At 44.5% G+C, this 18,054-nt stretch overlaps 1 protein-coding gene across 1 annotated transcript; it reads right to left on the minus strand.

The window, feature by feature from the left end:
* Nucleotides 1–1,197: 1,197 nt before the first annotated feature.
* Nucleotides 1,198–16,808, minus strand: LOC147194982 (unconventional myosin-VIIa-like). Its single transcript, XM_086128778.1, has 50 exons — nt 16,673–16,808; nt 16,466–16,495; nt 16,229–16,330; nt 15,966–16,118; nt 15,362–15,430; nt 15,145–15,260; nt 14,937–15,064; nt 14,655–14,797; nt 14,085–14,198; nt 13,688–13,841; nt 13,416–13,492; nt 13,202–13,321; nt 12,846–12,988; nt 12,542–12,752; nt 12,306–12,441; nt 12,053–12,219; nt 11,833–11,973; nt 11,559–11,717; nt 11,297–11,389; nt 10,947–11,041; nt 10,557–10,641; nt 10,354–10,455; nt 9,671–9,787; nt 9,364–9,594; nt 9,045–9,263; nt 8,796–8,951; nt 8,510–8,572; nt 8,294–8,418; nt 8,019–8,145; nt 7,628–7,747; nt 7,312–7,485; nt 6,952–7,179; nt 6,625–6,792; nt 6,302–6,419; nt 5,741–5,867; nt 5,492–5,643; nt 5,228–5,409; nt 4,944–5,053; nt 4,224–4,339; nt 3,764–3,917; nt 3,505–3,660; nt 3,086–3,191; nt 2,823–2,936; nt 2,635–2,722; nt 2,453–2,550; nt 2,177–2,362; nt 1,938–2,054; nt 1,756–1,839; nt 1,449–1,568; nt 1,198–1,362 (listed from the first exon to the last, which is right to left on the minus strand). Exons 2-50 carry the CDS (start codon nt 16,475–16,477, stop codon nt 1,270–1,272), a joined length of 6,369 nt encoding a protein of 2,122 aa, XP_085984904.1. The 5' UTR covers nt 16,478–16,495; nt 16,673–16,808; the 3' UTR covers nt 1,198–1,269.
* Nucleotides 16,809–18,054: the final 1,246 nt, after the last annotated feature.

Here is an 18,054-nt window from a genome sequence, read left to right on the forward strand (position 1 = left end):
GCAGCGAGGTGTGTGCAGGTGGGATGCAATAGTGATCCATCCTGAGCAGCAGAATGTCTTTTGTTCCCAATTTGGTGCAGTGCATGAATATGCCGTTGCCTCCATGTAGGGTCGTAGACACAAGGAGATCAAAATATGTTTCAGCAGTCAGGTATTTGGACCAAATTTTGTCCTTTTGTTACCTTTGCAACGGTTCAGTCCGTGTTTCATTGTAGATACAGTTGGGACAACAACTAACCCAACATTTGAAAATAGAACTGGATCGTACATCCAAGGTTACATCCAGGTTGCTAATTATGAACACGCACGTCCCCCCAGCCCAAGTCAAACCAGTGTAGCAGTCATTTTATAACTACACTTGTCATTCGGGATCAGAGAATAGACAGAGGCACAATCATACTGCAACTCATAAGCACCTGGCCGCGGTTATCTGATTTTTTTTCTTTCTCGGGCCAAATGGCTTCCATGGTAACAGAGCAAGAGTCTTAAAGCTATGAGGAGGATCCTATAAACTGACTACCGAACTATGTTGAACTATGCAACACACACACACACACACACACACACACACACACACACACACACACACACACACACACGCTTTTGGATGTCCTCCCAGGCTGCAGGGTATTCCAGGACATTCTGTCTGACATTTGATAAATTACCTCCAAAACTGCCATTTTTATTGAACAATACAATATGCGGCCACAAAGTTAAGATTAAATACAAAGACTGTGTCCAAAAAAAAGTCTGACTTAAAAGGATTAGGCTCAGTTTTGATGGACACGGCCAGAGAGTTATTACTTTAACTGTGTTATTGTGGTAGGAGAAGCTCAGTTTAAAGTACGGAAAGGTCTTTGTTTTGGCAATCTTATTTACCTGAATGAAAAGGGCAACAATTTGTGATCTAAATCGGTAAGTGGTGAGTGTTTAATGTTATATAAAAAGCATATGTTCGCGGTCGCTGGAAACTAAAGAATGTGCTTCTGTTATACGAATGATTTATGAGCTGCAAATAATGAATAAATCCCCAAACGGAAGTAATAAAACAACAGCTGGAGATGGACAATGTTTGTTTTCATAATTTATGGTCTTGCTACAGTGAGTCTGTACAGGAACATATATATATAAATTATTTCTTCTTCTCAAAATGACAGTATACGAATTGGAATTACCCTGATGAAAAATACAAAATGAAACCTTAAATATTCTTCCTTTATTATGAAGTCTGGATACTCATCTGATCTTAATTACGGTCATGACAGAAGCTCAGGTAAACATGTGGTTTTTGGATCGAAAGGCCTGTCTTTGCCTTTCATACATCCGGACGTATGATCTTAGAAGGTCCTCCATTGTGTGACCCTGAAACGCGGCGTAGCAGTTATCAGCAATCGTTCTTTTTGGAAACCAATTACTTTGAATCGGGAGAATAAAAGTGGTCGCTTCACCTGTGAGGTTTCACAGACAAAGACGTTCCCTCGGACCACGGTGCCGATGGTCATCTGGAAGAAGCCGCCGACGCTGTGGCACTCCGTGATGCGACTGAACGGGTGAATGACCAGCAACTCCTGCAAGGTTCATATCATAACCCAAGATATTAATAAGTCATTTTTGGTCAGCAAGGATTTAAAAACAAACGATGTCATAAAATTGACGATGCTTCGGAATTAGGTAAAAAAACAAATAAATAAAATAAATTGTGAGCCAGGGCCCTGTTGTCTAACATCAGTGAGCGTTGGTGGTTAGTGTGCATACCTTTGACTTTGGGTCGATTAAGCTTACACCTTGCTTGCTGATGGCAATCCAAACGGTACTCGGGTAGCTTGACTCGCATGTTTGCTGCAAAAATGGGAATGACATCATGAATGGTGTGGCCGGGGCAATTGGTACGGACGCTCTAATCGCCTGCGGATGTGTCTTTCACCCCTATAACGTACTTTAACTTCAAAGAAGGTACAGCCGAAGGTCGGCCAGCTCGATATGGCTTGCAAGAAGGCGATTTTGCATTCCTCCACCGTGATGCCACTCTGCTTGTTGTAGGATGACATGATGTGCTGCAAAGACGAACCAAAACGACACACGACTCATTTTCCTCTGATGTCAAACTGCGCAAAAGGCTCCAAGTATTGACGTGGAGCGCACGCTTTTGAATGCGCCGCTTGCCACCCTCGGCTACCTTCTTCCATTCCTCAGGGGAGGCACTTTTGATCTGGTCAGCGGGGACCAAGTTTCTCAACATTTTGGGGATCATGACAAACTGTGACCTGTCGGAGTCCACTTTGGCTCTGAAAAGCAGGCCACCGAGCCTGATCATGTCCTCCTTGCTGCAGTTGTGATAGCCCAGGAGATATTTCGGCAGCTCCTTTACGGCGGCATTGAAAAACATGTTCAAGTGACATGTTGAAAATGATTGATTACAATCTGGAGTGGTAATGAAAGCGAGTTTTGATACCTGTGGGAAATGGAAGGTGAGGTCTGCAACCAAGTCTTTGCCTGGTATCACGTTGAACCAGAGCTTCCTCTTAAAAATCAGCGCGTAGGCTAAGGGGCCTGGTGAGGAACATGTCAGTTAGAAACCATCGGGGAAGCTGAGAAAATCCGGAATTAAAACAGCGCGTCTTGGTGATCTTTTACCTTCTCTGACTTTTTTCCCTTTCTTTGAAATATCGGATGCCTCCCGTAAACTGTCAAACAAATACGTCTGCTCAGCCAAGCTCAGCATCTGAAGTCAAAAGAAAACATTTTAGAAAGTGCTCCCCACTCCTTTGTCCTTGCGTACCAGTTCAGACCCATTTTGCCCGCAAAACAAGGAACGCACACACCTTATTTGGCGTTTTCAAATAGAGGCCATAACCATCGGGCGAGCTCAGTTTTAGCTGAGATGCGATACTGTAGCAAAGATCTTGGATTGTGGTCGTGGATGTCACCTCGAAAAGCTGGAAAAGAGCGCGAGGGGCAGGGAAGAGAGCAGATCTCAGTGTAAACGTGTCTACTTAGATGGACTTGGAATCTTACGAAACAAGAGTTTCGTTTTCAGTGAAAACCAGGATAATATCAAAGTGCGGAGGATAGTTTTGCGACTGACCTCATTGGTGTCATTTGGGAGGTGAATTTTGTGGAAAATGTGGGTGCTGTTCTGCTGGATGGCCTCTACTTCGACCAAAGGTGGCGGACGTTTCCTGGGCTCCTTACTGAGCACATCAAACATTCAAGAGACAAATGTTCAAGGACAATATTGCAAATTTCAATCTCTCTGGCGCTCCGTAGGGAATTGTGCAATGGCGAGAGGAGAGAACCCGACGAGTTATTGTTGCAATCGTCTTCATTGGACACTGGGTTGTAAACAACCAACGGAAATGGGATCCAAAACAAAACATGAATGAAACTTTCAAAATGTAAGTACACTCCCCTCCAGAACCACTGGAGCAGCAGGCCAATACCTCTTTTTTTTGGTTTGTTTTTTTGTCCATATATACACAGGAATGTTTTCAAGCGCAGCCTGACCTGCGCATCTGCTGCAGCCTCTGGAGACATCCTGCAGCCAGGGGTTCTCTGCGTCGTGACTCCAGGAAACGTTGAGCATGCCTCATCAAATACTGACTGGGCGGGAACAAGCCCGAACACAACCATAACAGCTGCCACCCGCGCTCCATGCTCAACCTGCGGAGAGCAAAGAGTTCGGTGGCCTTTAAGAATCGAGTGGCATTGTCGCAAACTATCCGACACACACACACACACACACACACAGGCAGACTGTAATGACCTGTTGTTGTTACTGGTCATCTGTCTCATGATCTGGCAGTAGATCTCATCCTGCAGAAGCTCGTGTTGCGTTGCGGGGCCAAAGATCTGGTCGGTCAACTCTAAGGGACTGCGAACCTGTTTGATGGGGTAGTCACCCATGTACTTCAAAATGGGTAGCGACCGACGTCAAGGACTCACTCATACCGTCATCAGAATCACACCGAAATCCTTTTTTAAGGACCCTTGATCCACATAGCTGACTTCCAGGTGGCATATAATCAATTTCCACTTCATGCCCAGTTCACGACAGACTACGCAATCGAAAACGGATGGCTCATTTTTCAATCGCGAGTGGTTTTGGGCACTCTGGAAAAACACCACGCTACTTCAAAAGGAGAGGTTTGCACACAATCTGCTCGGTCAAAGGCTAATGCTGCTATTCAAACGGATGTTGCAACGGCAGTTGGCGATGAGGATATCAGTGAAGGCACTGCAGGCGATGGAGTTCAGCTCAGAGTTGCGGACCAGACTCTTCATGAGTGGCTGCTTCAGCGGTTCTCTTGAACACACCCACAGCCTTTCCTTACCTAGAGGTCTGTGACAGAGTGAGGGGTTAGACATATATTTTGGGGTCCCCGCAGACATCAATACGGTCCAGTGAAGTGCAAAATCGTTATTGTGGCTTTTATTTTAGTACAGGCAAATGCATTGGAAACACTGCACTAAATAAAACATTTGCTCTATAACTGCAAAATGGAGGTCGACACCACTGATTCTAACATCCGTGTTGCATCAAGTTGGTCAATACGGGCAATGTGGATGTGGAGCGGTTTTCAGAAACAGTGGCTACACAACACAATATTTGTACACTGATTAGAAGACATTTAACTTTGACTTGTAAAGAAGATTGCAGGCATTTTGTTAAGTAGCATATTAATTCCACTTTCGACATTTGATTCAGGTTTTGCTGTTCAATGTAATGTACATGTGTTCGAATTATGGCCGACAAAATAAATTTGGGCGAGGGAAATCAGCCGTAGGCTGAGAAATCATCTGGATGTCCAGTTCTGAAGGATTTTAAGCTTGACTCGCTTCAACACACTTATTCGGAACACAACTGTAAATGCCTGCACATAGTCTGCGTCCAGCAATTGAAAAATGTTGTATAGTGTCTGTATAGTAAAAACAAAACATATCACCTAAAATGGTCAAGCGCAAACTCTCTTAAAGAGACAGGAGCAACTGCTTCTTCTCTTTGGGGCCCACTTTGTGTAACAGATGATTTCCTCTGGCCTGGACTGAGCAGCTCCTGATAGGGGCATTGAAACGAAAGCGAGGCTTCATTTGTTGTCGTCCACACCACTTCCAATATGTCAATATTATCCATGTATAATATTAAAAATGTGGTCCAAAAGATGCCATCCAGTACAAATGCTCAATGATATCTTCTTGGCCAAATCAAATATGATTCAAGATACAATACCAGCACGTCCTCGGTGGGTCTGCTGAGAGTTGGGAGAAACTGCAACGCATCCTTATAGATGGCACCACTGATATTTGTCTTCTGATTTATAGCTTTGACCATGTTCTTGTCAGAGGAATACTCCTGATCAATTTCTATCAACAAGAGGTCTCCTTGTTTATAGCTCAAGAATCGGGGATCATCTGTTGGCAGGGTGCAGCATGAAGGTCAGAGGTTCTTCATGCTTGTGTCTCTTGGCTTTCGAGAAATGCTCGAAACTCCTACCTGATTTATTGGAATCCTGCTGGGCAAGCGCAAACATCGAGCGGGCTCGTAGTCCACTCAAGTTTTGCTCGACAAGCGCAGCCATGTCATCAGCTTCGCCACACATGAGCACAAATTCACCTCCAACTGTGGATACACTCACCGACTGCTCACTTAAAAACCACATCATTAGAACAAGTCAGAGCTGCGTCAGTATGACTTAGCCCAAATTATAACGCGAGCAGCAAAGGTTCAAAACATGGACCGTACCTCAACTTTCTGACTTCTTTTACCTCCAGGTAAGGCAGCTCAAGGAGTTTCTTGTCTCTCCCATCCATGAAGAAGATGCCACTCCAGTTTACAGCCACAACAAACCTGCTTTTGGGCAAAGTAGGTCCTGTGGACGTACATGCAGCGGTGCCTTGACTTAGAAGTTAAATTTGTTACGCGGCCACACTCGCAACTCAAAACACGAGTATCTCAAAATCATCTTTCCCCATTGAAATGGATGGAAATGCCATGAGGTTGCTCGAGCCCACTTTTCTTTTTTTTTTAGGATAAAATACATCCGTCCAAGCATTGTTACATTGTCTGTCTACACTTGTCGCCTCGCTGTGTATGTTCAAATACCCGTTGCTAAAAGGGTTGTAACGCTGCGACATTGATGCTAATTGTTAGCCCGACCACGGCGATTTGCATTGTGCGCTAGCATCAAGCTAGCATACTTTCCTAAAGTAAAATTAAGTGGCTGTATCAACTACACAATGAGCAAATCCCTTTGGTGTTTCGTTTGACAGTAACGGTGTTAAAATACGCCGCATGTCGACTCACCTGACACCATTGTAACTTCATAAAACTTGGAGAAGTGGATTGGCCAGTCCACTCGAGCACAGTCAACAAGTTCTCCTTTCACACTCTCTTTGCTCATGGTCCCCTTTGTGTAATCACCCTGTGAAGTGAAGACAACATTTTGACAGAGTTCTCGCCCAACTCAATTTTTTAATGTAGGCATATGATCCGAATAACAACCAGGATTACATCTTATGTATTATGTTTGAATATATTGTATGTACTCACATACGGTACATTGTGTGAGCAGAACATTTGGAAGTATTTGGCATGAAAAAAGGGACAGGCGCTACATTTTGCCTTACCTGCAAGTACGCTGAGCTGATGAGCTGAATCCACTTGGCCATGGATTTGTTCTCGATCAGAGGTATAGCAATGCAGTCCTCAACCACCCTCTGCACATTCTCTTTGCTGTATGTCGAGCCAAACTGGATGTAATAGTGTTTTGTTGCCAGCTGGATATATTCATCCTCCTGAGGAACACATCGCCATGTTCGTGACTACTGACAGAAAGTGTTTTTTTTTTTGGTTACACCTCACACTGGGCTGCAAAGGATTGTTCCAGTGAACCTACTAAGGGCCTGTGACTGTCTACAATACTGTTTTCTAACACACTGTGTTCCGAGCCTCACCTTCTCACTCGTGTACTCTCCTGACTTGAGGCCCTGAATGACCTGCTTGTAGATGAGATCCGTGCTGACGGAGTCTTCAGCGCAGTTGTGCCAGGGCGTGAACAGCTCTTTGCGGACTGCGAACTGCACAGGGGTGTCCTTCTCCTGCTTGCCCTGTCGCCTCATCTCCTGCTCGCACTGAGACACAGCATCCAGCACATGCTTCCCACAGCTGCCCAGAGACCACATCTGGAGTCAAAAAGGTCAACGCGATTAGTGTGCTGTCAAATATGGCGTCCCTCTTAAGGTTGACGTGAGATTTAGAAAAGCCGGCCTTTCAGTAAAATCCCTCTCCTATTTACCAGAGGAAGGAAAGCTCACTTTATCAAAGAGACGAATGTAGAGGGAGAATCCATATGTGTCTCGCAGATTAATCTTGTCAGCCGCAGCTTGACAGACCTCTGCAGAGGTGGAGGCAGAGTCCAGCTGCAGGCTGACACGACTGCCATCTGTCAGAGTCACAGTCATTTCTATAGGCTCCAAAGCTTTGACGGCCTGTCAAGAGGGAAAACGATCAGCCTTTAAGTGACTCTCTCAGGTTCTCGTTTCGGCACCTGTTCATAAATGAAGACTCTCGCCAACCTCGCATTTATTTGCACCTGCACAATTAAAGAGCTTAGCGTAAGGAAGCGTGTACCTGTAATTCCTTCCAGCAGGGAAGCTCTTTTCTTTCTCCATTGGCTTGAATGCGATGCAGGCGCTCCTTACAATATTCTGCATAACCATTTGGCCCTCTGCATATAAAGGTCTCCAAATACTGTGTGTAAGAGTGAAATAAGACATAAATAATCATTTAAAGAAAAAAAAAGACAGCCCAAAAATGCAATAGGGAAGCTAGATAAGTACCAGAATTAAAAACAAACAACAACAACAAAAAAATAAATAAAAAAACCAGACGAACGAAGCACTGACTGAAGTGGGACATGCAGTGTAAATACAGCCTTGGTCCTCCGTTTATTAAACATGGCCTTTTCTGTCAGGGTCCACACGCAATGCAATTTCAAGAAGGAAAATTGGCAGAAGCTGACCTTGATGAAGAGGTCTGTCGGGGGGAAGATCCCCAGACAGATGGAGAGTAGGGCCCATCCTTGCAGGCGGCTCGCTCGGTTATTATTGTTCGTCAGCTGCTTACAGATCTGACAGTAAATCTCGTCTCTGTGAGAAACAATAAAACAAAATACCCAAGTGAGGGTTCGTATCTATACATACAGCATTAATATACAGTATATATATAAAAAGAAAGAAATTCACTCCGCATTTCATCCTGTTGATGAGCCATTCTGAAGAGCCACCATATTCTCACCTGATGTCTCGTTTGGAGAGCGCATATCCAACAATGATGTGCAGTTTTTCCAGAGGGGAAAGCGGCCTATCCAACGTCGGACCTTCTCCAATCAAAACATCCTCATCCTCTGTGAAGCTCTCCGGCTGGTTTGTGACACAACGGAAATGGTTGAATTCGAAACAAAAGCACAACGAAGACATGGTCGCGTTTATGGAGGAGGTTATGGTCACTAACCTCCTCAAGAATAGCCGAGGGTTTCCTGTTCCCGTGCTTTTTCTTGTTCTTCCTGAGTATTTTCTAAGAGGTAAATGTCAATATTAAACTGTATTCATGCTGAAAAGAGGGACATTTGTAAAACCATTGTTGTCATTTTAGCTTCCCATAACCGAAAATATTTCAGAGGGCTTTGCATTTAGTCTGGGCGTATAATTGCTGACTATTAAAGAGACACTTTTTTTTTTTTTTTAAATGAACACACCACAACTGCGGTTCAAAAGTTCTCCCATTTTTCCTTCCTTACCTGGTCGAGTCCCACCAGGTTGCTCAGTCTCCTGGCCTGCCTGTGAGGCAGATGGCGAGAAATGCTGATCGAGACCTGAGAAGTCGCATCCTGAGATCTGGGCTCCGGCATGTCCCCCATGAATCGTAATATAATCCACCAGACGGTCAGACAGGCCTGTCCGGAGACGACAGGTGGCGGGCGATGTCCAAAGAGAGAAAAATCAATCCCGGAAGCTCAAGTATGCATACCGCATGCTTTACGACTCACCAGTGTGTCGCTCTCATCGTCGTGCTGCAGAAGAGGCTTCCGGAGTCTCTGATTTATGTGAGTGTGGCTCGCATCACCCTGGAAGTGAAGGATACTAAACTTGTAGAACGAATACTCCACTGTGAAATCTTCAAACTCATCTTCCTCTTCGTCGATTGACAGACTCCGGCTGGTTGTGTCTGAGGCGGCGATGCTTATCTCAGACCTGGTCTCCACTCTCTATGTCGTTCAAATAAACTGATGTCAGGCTGTACGGTTTGAAACGCATTTGCTTGATCAGTGTGAGTTTTATTGAGCACTTTTAAAGCTACGACCAAACCTCAATTTCCTCCGATTCCAATTCTTCACACGGTGTAACTGTCACGAGAGGTACGGAAGGGACATTTCTTTTATCGTCCTCCAAATCCATCTCAGTGACTGACTCAAGCTCCTCCTGAGCTTGTTGAGCCTCTACGATGACTTCTTCGAGTCTGCGCTGAAGCTCCAGGGCAACGTCATCTGCGGTCACGTGCTCTTCTGGTGCATACGGTGCATGCGAGTCAGGAAGGCCCTGGTAGAAGTGGGAGATGGAGTGTGGAAAACATACAATGCTTTTCATTTTTCATTTCAACAGGTTGCGCACTTACCTCAATCCTCATTCCTGAAAATAATCGTCGTGCCAGGACTCCTCTGGTGTAAGCTTGCAGCAGTATGACTGCCTCTCTTTTCCGCTTCCAACTCTTCCTTGCCTGGTAACCGCGTACCTACACATTATGTCAGTCATTATTCATCGATTTATGGGTCATCCCAGTTACAGTTGTCCCACCCATCAAATCTTGATTAATCCACATCCAAAATAATAATACATGCAGTTTCTGAGTAAAAATGTACTAAGAATGCTTAAAAATAGTTTTAAAAATAGCTCGTCTTGAGTGCCAAGATGCCGCTTTAGACTTAAGCTGCAAAGCAAGATCGGAAAAAACTTGAAAGTGTCGATCATGATCATCCATCCATCTGTCCATTTTCAACACTGCTTATCCTGTTGCAAGTCAGGTAAGTGTACCACGACACCATCAGCGACCAGTTTCGTGATGATAAATAATAATAAAAAAAATAGATATAGTGCCTTAGTACGAAGCGTAGATGAAAACATAATTCATATTGTCTGTTCTATGTGTGAAGTATAATTAGAAAAAAAATATTAGAAGGAGTTCAATGACCGAAAACATGAATCTCCTTGAAAATGTGACATTACAAGCCGCCTTGTCAAATGCAATACAGTACAGCAAATGGCTACAGACTGTGTGCAAGCACGATCTCGATTACATACGTGAGTCTGTAAGGTGAGCGCTGCTGCTCGCTGCCTTTGATACTGAGACTGAAGCTTCCGACCACGGAGCTTTGACACCAGGCGTTCAAAACCTTGCAGGAGCTATTCAGAGCAAGAGTGGGAGGGGGGGGGGGGGGGTTCGACAATTTTACTGCTGGTGCCAGAATAACAGCAGGATGTCAGATGCTGGTTCCAAACGGTACCTTTTGTCCTGTTTTGTTTTCCCTGTAAGCTCTCCAGTTTTTCTGCAGGACGACAGCCGCCCTCCGCTTCTTCAGAAACGACTTTCTATAAAAAGTGGCACACGAGAACACGTCGATGTAATACAACCGCAGGGGCCACAACTTTTGGTTGTGGTAGTTTTTTGGTCGTTTGTTTGTTTGTGGTAGTTTGGTGGTAGGGCTTTGATTCGTTACCGGGATTTACAACCTGAGAGGGACAAAATAGTTCGTCTCTACGTATGATTACAATATCCAATTAGAACACTTCAATCGACACGAAGAAGCATGTTGTTTGGATCAGGTACTGTCAGTCAAAACCGTCTCCGTTCAAATTATCGTGAATATGAGTTCTGTCTAGAATTAAAACTGCACCTGTGCTTGTATCCCAGCATGAATCGCTGGATCACAAGAGCTTTCACGCTGAGTTCATTTTCCCTCAGCCGTTCCAGGACAGCATCGTGAGCATCCTGGAAAAGAATAAAAGAATTTCCACTCCCTGGATTTGTCCAGGAAATTTCTGCAATACATTGCCAGGTTTTAAAAAATAGCTGTAAGGAAGGTCAGACGACCTGAAAAGCAAATAAATCAATGAAAGCCACGGATGTACAGTTGATATAGACATATTTTGGGGAGCAGACTATAGCGCCAGCGTGTGAGAAAATACTGTCAACTCATACAAGCTAAATGCAAGCAAAACTTGTTCAATGAAAAGTTTTGAGAACCTTCAGGAAAATCTTGGTCTTCCCGATTTTCCACTCATCAGGTCTTGCCAACGCCGTCTGGCAGATGGCGTCACAGCAGGCAGCAGCTGCGTTCTGTGGCGAAAACATGCAAACCGTGAATAGTGACAAGAAGCCGATGCCTCCGTTCGTCCGATGGAAACGTGACATGAAGGAGAAACATCCACTCGGCGGCATCTCATTCGATCCAAACAAAACAAAATCTGTGTGCAAAATGAACGCTAAGGACCAGAGCGTGACTAACTGTTTTGGGGTCACAGATGGCCGTCTTCAGGAGCACTCTGTAGCGAGTCAAGAACTCGGCAAAGGTGTGACGAACAGGATAGCCCAGTTTCCTGATGCGGATGGTATCCATCATGCCGGAGTATCTCAGCTGACGCATACAAAGTTCTCGGTCAAAGTCCTTGGAGCGGCAGAACAAATTAGGGCTTAAGTACAGCATTTTCACCATCCGTTTTTTTTTTTTTGGAGAAATGACAAGAAAGAAGCCAAATTGCTTTTTCGGTGTTCCTCGGCACCTCAGACTGCTTGTTGTTGTTTGGTTTGAAGCAGCGGATGAAGTACGGTTGGCAGACAGAGAGAGCTTTCATGAGGGCATCCAGGGACTGCCGGAACTGACCGCTGAGGGTTGGCACTTGCTTGCGGGTGTCAGCAGGGGACTGCACGAACAAGAACGTAGTGCGCATGGGAGAGTGAGCGGGGAACCGTGGTTATGAGAAAATATGGACGCTTTCATACCCGCATGGAATTCCTGGGTGTGATCATGACCCTCTTGTTTTTGGTCAATTTCAAGCCGTTGATTGAAAACTCTGCCGCGAAAATATGCTGAAGCAGCTTGTTGGTGGACATGTCAACCATGTTGAAGATGTCAGAGCTTACGCCATCTCTATTCTTCTCAAGGAACCCTTACCATGCAAACAGAAAAAACAAGAAGGACTTAGCGTACAACCGGTTCTTTCTTGGGATTTGGATTGGAAATCGGTCCGCCTACCTTTGGAGTCGTAATAAACCACGCCGGCAAAATGGTGAATCCCAAAGTCGGTGTCGTGCTCCCTCTTAGAAGGGATGAAGGTCTTGTCTGCACGGTGCCGCTCATTCATCTTGCTAAGCATCGTCAGATCTGAGCCCTGCCGTGGACCACAATAATAACGCGACATGAAAACTGGCACAAGCGTTGAACATGATGTGTTGCGGCCGAACCATCCGGCTGACGCAGCACAACGCTACCTTAGGAAAATGGCTCTCTTCATCAATCAGAGCAAGCAGGTTACAGGGTTTCCCCGCCAAAAGGTCCAGAATCTTCTGATTGTCACCAAAGTTGATGTTGTTCCACACAATGTTTTCTTTCAGATATTCCTTCTGCTCCAGCTTGAAAATGTGACCCACAAAGAACTGCTGCAGCTTCTCATTTGCAAAGTTGATGCACAACTGTTCAAAACTGGAGAAAAAAGTGACATTTGTTCCATTCCCGAGGCGTCTTTTATGAAAGAACATTAGTGTGCGTGCAAAGGAGCGGGGTGAGTCTTACGACCTGTTTATATGGAAATTTTCAAAACCAAATATGTCAAGAAGGCCGATTGACAAAAAGGATGATTTGGGGTAGTCGGCGATTCTTTTGTGGATGACACCGTTGATTTTCCCAACAATCCAGATGAAGAGTTTATTGTAGATTGCCTGAGAGGAGGCGACACGCACGCACACACACACACACACACACACACACACACACACACACACACACACACACACACACACACACACACACACACACACACACACACACACACACCATCATCATCACCGTTCAATTAGCACTCAGTCAACACTTGTAATGTGTCATGTTCACAAGAGAAGGAAAAAATGTGATCCGATGTTCGTGGATCAGACCTTGACAAAGGCGTCCCGACATTCAGAGGCCTGCTCACAGTCGAGAGGTTTGGTCACCATCTCTCTGTTGGTCATGAAAGAGCGATGGGTCAAGCTGGAAGCCAGCACGGAATTCGTGACCTGTTGAAAACGTGCGCAACAAACAGGATATTTCCACGTTGATGCAGCATTCAATGCGTTACGCCGCGCCGGCAGGTGACGAGGCAAGACGAACCTGTAGCAGAGATGCCGCGATGCTAAAATGTTCCGATTTACTGACGTCACTGGTTTCCAAGTTATTTTGGGTGTTTCCTGCAGAACAAGAACAGAAAGACAACCAGAGCAATCTTAGTTCAACCGCTCAGGGGGCCATACAATGAGTGGATGGCCCTACAAAATGCCCGCAACCATTTGGAAGCAAAAATTGTCTCTGAGGTTTTGCGAATTCAGATTAAGGAAAAACCGGGTCAAGATTATTACCATAGCATCCTCGAAAATGGCACTTACCTTCAAAGTGGACGTTTCCCATGTGTAATATGGCCGCAAGCAGCCTGAGAATTTCGTAACACTGCTGATCGGAGAAGGTCAGGATTTTCATAGCCGATCGAATACGCCTGAAGTCCTTGGCATCTTCCCTCCCTGCGCACGTGATGCAGTCGCCCTGTAATCAAGAGTGCGGTGGACTTGGGTGACGGTTAACGATGTGAACTACGTAGCTTGCACACTGCCTGGACAGTTAACAAATGACTTCGACTGCTGAACGTTTTGACTTCAAAATTATTCCAAATATGAAGCTCAATGGGGTAATTCTAATTTTGTGAGTGTACCAACGAGTGTAAATCGGAAAAAAAAAAAACATTTTTGGAGGTAAAAGTATTCTGAGTAGTCATAAAAAAAATCTTACCTTGGTGAGGAATATGTAGTCCTGTGCATTTTTTAGATGCAGACTTTTCCTTTCCTCTGCTGTGATTCCTGCCAGCATGCAGTAGAAGATATGATAATTTCTCTCCTCCTGGGCCTGAAGTGGAGAAAATAATTTGTTTTCGCCAGGCTTGACGTGTACACAGTGTCGACAACGAGTTTTCGGAGATGTTTAGGTCCTCGAAAATTCAATGTACTCCATCCGATATTTCATACACTCTCTCAAAAGTGAGTACAGCACTTCATTCTAAGAAAATCAACGTCAAAATGTCTCATCTCAGGTGAGCTATTTTTTAGAGGAGGCCTGCAGGCTACTCGTGGGGTCTTTGGGAGTTACCTGGTGACCCCCGGTTTACACCGATGCGAACTCGATGCCAGCCGATACGTACGATGACATGAATAGTCTGTTATAAAGATTTTCTGCGGCCATGTGTTTTCTCTTGTACCAGTGAGAATGCGCTGAAGCCGTTATCTCAGTCCGCCTACAGCTAAAGACCACCACTGGAGACCGACCCCTTAGATAGAGAAGACGTGGCTTTGTCAGTTCCCTCACCTGATGGCAGACCCGAGATTTCTCCAAAAGGTATTGCTCCACACGAGCGCCCTCAATCACTCCAGCCTCGTTGAAGAAGATCTCCAAATACTTTCCAAAACGACTGGAGTTGTCATTCCTGATGGTCTTAGCGTTCCCAAAAGCTTGGAAAGTTTAGATTGCGCAAAACAGGTTTCAGCGTAGGAAATTCTTGAAAATGTTTGTGAACGACACATGGTGATGCAATTGAAATATTTCTGGAGGATTTCATGTAAAAAGCGGGATTCTTAAGTATTGAGGTACCTTCCAATATCGGGTTGGACTCCAAGATCTGCTTTTCAATCTGCTGCTCAGAGAGCTCACCGCTGACTGCTGCCAAGTACTGCAAGATCAACTTGGTGCTTTCCGTCTTGCCGGCTCCAGACTCTCCACTTTGAGAGAGAAATGACGAGAAATTCTCACTTTTTTTGTAATCCGGATTCAGGATTCTCTAAATTCAAAATCATCTGACCTGATGATGCAGCACTGGTTCCTAAGATGGCGTTTCATGTTGAAGTAGCAGGATTCGGCAATGGCAAAGATGTGTGGAGGGAGTTCCCCGAGCTTTTTACCGCGGTACAGTCTTACCTGAAGGACAGCATGATGAACAGATAAAACATGTGGCAAAAAAAAAATAAAAAAATTAAAAAATCAAAATGTATATGATTACTGAGGTACTGACAACTCACCTGCTCATTTGAATATATGGGGAAAAATTGGTATGGGTTCACTGCAACCAGAACTGAGCCCGTGTACGTCTGGGAAATAAGTGTCATGTCAGTACATGCCTTGTCGCAATGTACACAGTTCATCAGAATTTTCGGGTTTCAAGAGATCTGTCGAAAACGTCTCACTCGAGAATATTTTTTCCTATATGATACATCATAATTTGTATCACGCTTTCACAAATAACATTTAACATAAATAATCATTCCCGCGACCCTTGAGAGGATTAAGCGGTTCGGAAAATGAATGAATGAATAAATAATCATAAATAAGCGAGAGCACATCGCCGTACATAAGAAAAGCCACTGAGTAAAAAAGTTTCTGACAAATACATGAGTCCAAAAAATAAATAAATATAAATATATACAGTATATATATACTGTGTGTGTGTATATATATAACATATCTTGTTTGTTCAGTGGCAACATCTAAAAGTTATTTTCTATCAGTGAATGTTACTTTTAAATATACTTTTTTTTTTTTTTTTTTTTGCTGGAGCTGCTCAACATATTTCGAACATCTGTAGCCTACGTTTCATTTTCCTAATACGCCGCTGAAGCAACTTACATAGATGATTCCTTGTTTGTGGCGCAACAGCAAGTTTCGTAGTAGGCCAGCCTCCGTCATGTCACCCAGTTTGATCATGTCGTCCACCCCCTCCACTGACGTAGGGTGCATGATCTTGAGGGAGCCTTCTAGCTCCGGTGACAAACTGTGCTCCTGGGCAAAAAAAGAAAGCGAATTGTAAGTCGGGAATTCAGTGACACAGCGGGTTCAAGTGGACTCTGGAATGTCATCGGTGAGTTTCGAGTCGATTGAGAATGCTTCACCTTTCCCGCATCATCCACCAGTAAACGCTGGCCGCTGGGCGTTACTTTGACCTTAGCTCCAACTGGCACGCCGATGCCCGAGTCCAGCCAAACCCATTCCCCCTGAAAGCAGCAAACCAGATTCATAGATCACATCATCAATTCGCGATGGGCTACTTTTCTTTTTTTGTTGTTGTTGTTGTTGTCATCTACAGCAATTCTTGGATAACCATAAAGCGTCGGGTTTTCCGGCCTCACCTTTCTCAGCATCACCGATTTGAAGTGTTCCTAGCATCCAAAATACAGAACAAGCAGGATAATAATCAACCAGTTTCATTTGGAGAGCAAAGCTCGAACCCAAAATGTATACATCAGTCAAATCGAGCCAACAGTTCACAGTACACTTGATCAGCAGTTCTGTTCAATCTTCTCACACTGACAAAACAAATGTAACCGGTGGGGTACCTTTTCAATTCTTGTATCGGTCTTCTTCGTGAAATCCCTTCGTTTAGCCTCCTGTTGAAAGCTGCTCTCTATGTTCACACCGTCCCACTGTGGAGCGCGAGGAAACTCCCGGGGCAAATAAACTTTATGACACTTTGACTTTGTACCGACAGGCCCAGAAGGAAGTAGGGTAGAAGGTGGCCAGTTACATTAGGTTGATCGTGTCACGCATTTTATAATAAGGCGGCTTACAAGAGAGGTCACGTCGGTGATCTCGATACAATGACATCGACTGCAATACCGTATCGCGATGACGCCCTAAAAGATTCAAATAACTGCTTGTGTTTATGGGCTCAGCTCAAACTTTGAGATAATTGTACAAACCTAGTTGGCATCATGACATGCAAGTGGGTGTAAATGTGGTTTATTGAAAGCTCCTTGTGGGCATTGTGAATTTACTGGGTTCAAACGGAGCGTGTTGGTGAATTTATATGCAGACTTTGGACCCTGGTGGGGTCTACGAGGCGTGCCTGTCAGGAATCTCTCAGATTGTCTCGGCAATAAAGATGTAAATAGGAGATAAAACGAATCAACAGAGAGGGAATAACTGCTCTCTTCGGGGAGCATCCATGTGGTGCTTATCAGTGCGCTCATATCTGTTTGGTAAACGTGAGAGATTTATGTTAAGTTTGCTTTACTGTCGCTGTCAGTTTCCAGAAGCCAGTCGGTTGAATGTATACTTCACACTCTTAAGTACATGCTGCCGTAACCGTCAATCAAGCATAGGTTGCCGGGGTGTATTTTTCCAAGTGGAGACGCCGCAACTGTTATCAGCATGGACACAGTCAAGGCAACCAGATTTAAATTGACGCAAAATAAACATCAAATAAAAGCAATTCCGTTCCTCGCGCTACTGGGCCAATGGTTGTTGGCAAACCAAAAGATGGATGGTCATGACTGGAGCGCTTACTGTCGGTGTGGTGACAACATACCTCGCTGGATCATGGTGACGTGGACTACAAAAAGTGGATGTTTGGCCCGCGTATGTTTATCATGACGCTAGAATGCAAAGTGTATCTTGTGTAACGTTTCTGAGGTGCACCTGGTATAAAAGGTCGACATGCCACAGATAAACGCATTGGCGTTTGTTGAAAATAAAAAATTATAAGCTGCCGCAGTCGAAAAAGCGCTATACTGGATACAAATAATGATGTATTGTACTGTAAGTGTGGAGTGAACACCTGCAAAATTCAGTTGGGATAGCAATTGGTGGGCAGGCAAGAGGGTTAATTAAAAACTAAAATAATGCGGTTGCATAACTTTATACACACTTCAACTATTGTACTTCCGTGTCAAACAACTTTGACACACCCTTGTATCAGCATCACCCATTTTCACGATGC

This window comes from Hippocampus guttulatus, chromosome 14 (assembly GCF_054856545.1).
Source record: "Hippocampus guttulatus isolate MCC_2025c chromosome 14, RoL_Hgut_1.0, whole genome shotgun sequence".
In the NCBI taxonomy this organism is placed as follows: domain Eukaryota; kingdom Metazoa; phylum Chordata; class Actinopteri; order Syngnathiformes; family Syngnathidae; genus Hippocampus; species Hippocampus guttulatus.

Excerpts from the sequence above, each read along its gene's own strand:
- LOC147194982 (XM_086128778.1), bottom strand. Across the intron at positions 13,493-13,687 it reads GGGAAACGTCCACTTTGAAG|GAAACACCCAAAATAACTTG; the intron begins GTAAGTGCCATT and ends CTTGTTCTGCAG. Across the intron at positions 8,573-8,795 it reads ACCTGGTGGGACTCGACCAG|AAAATACTCAGGAAGAACAA; the intron begins GTAAGGAAGGAA and ends TTTACCTCTTAG.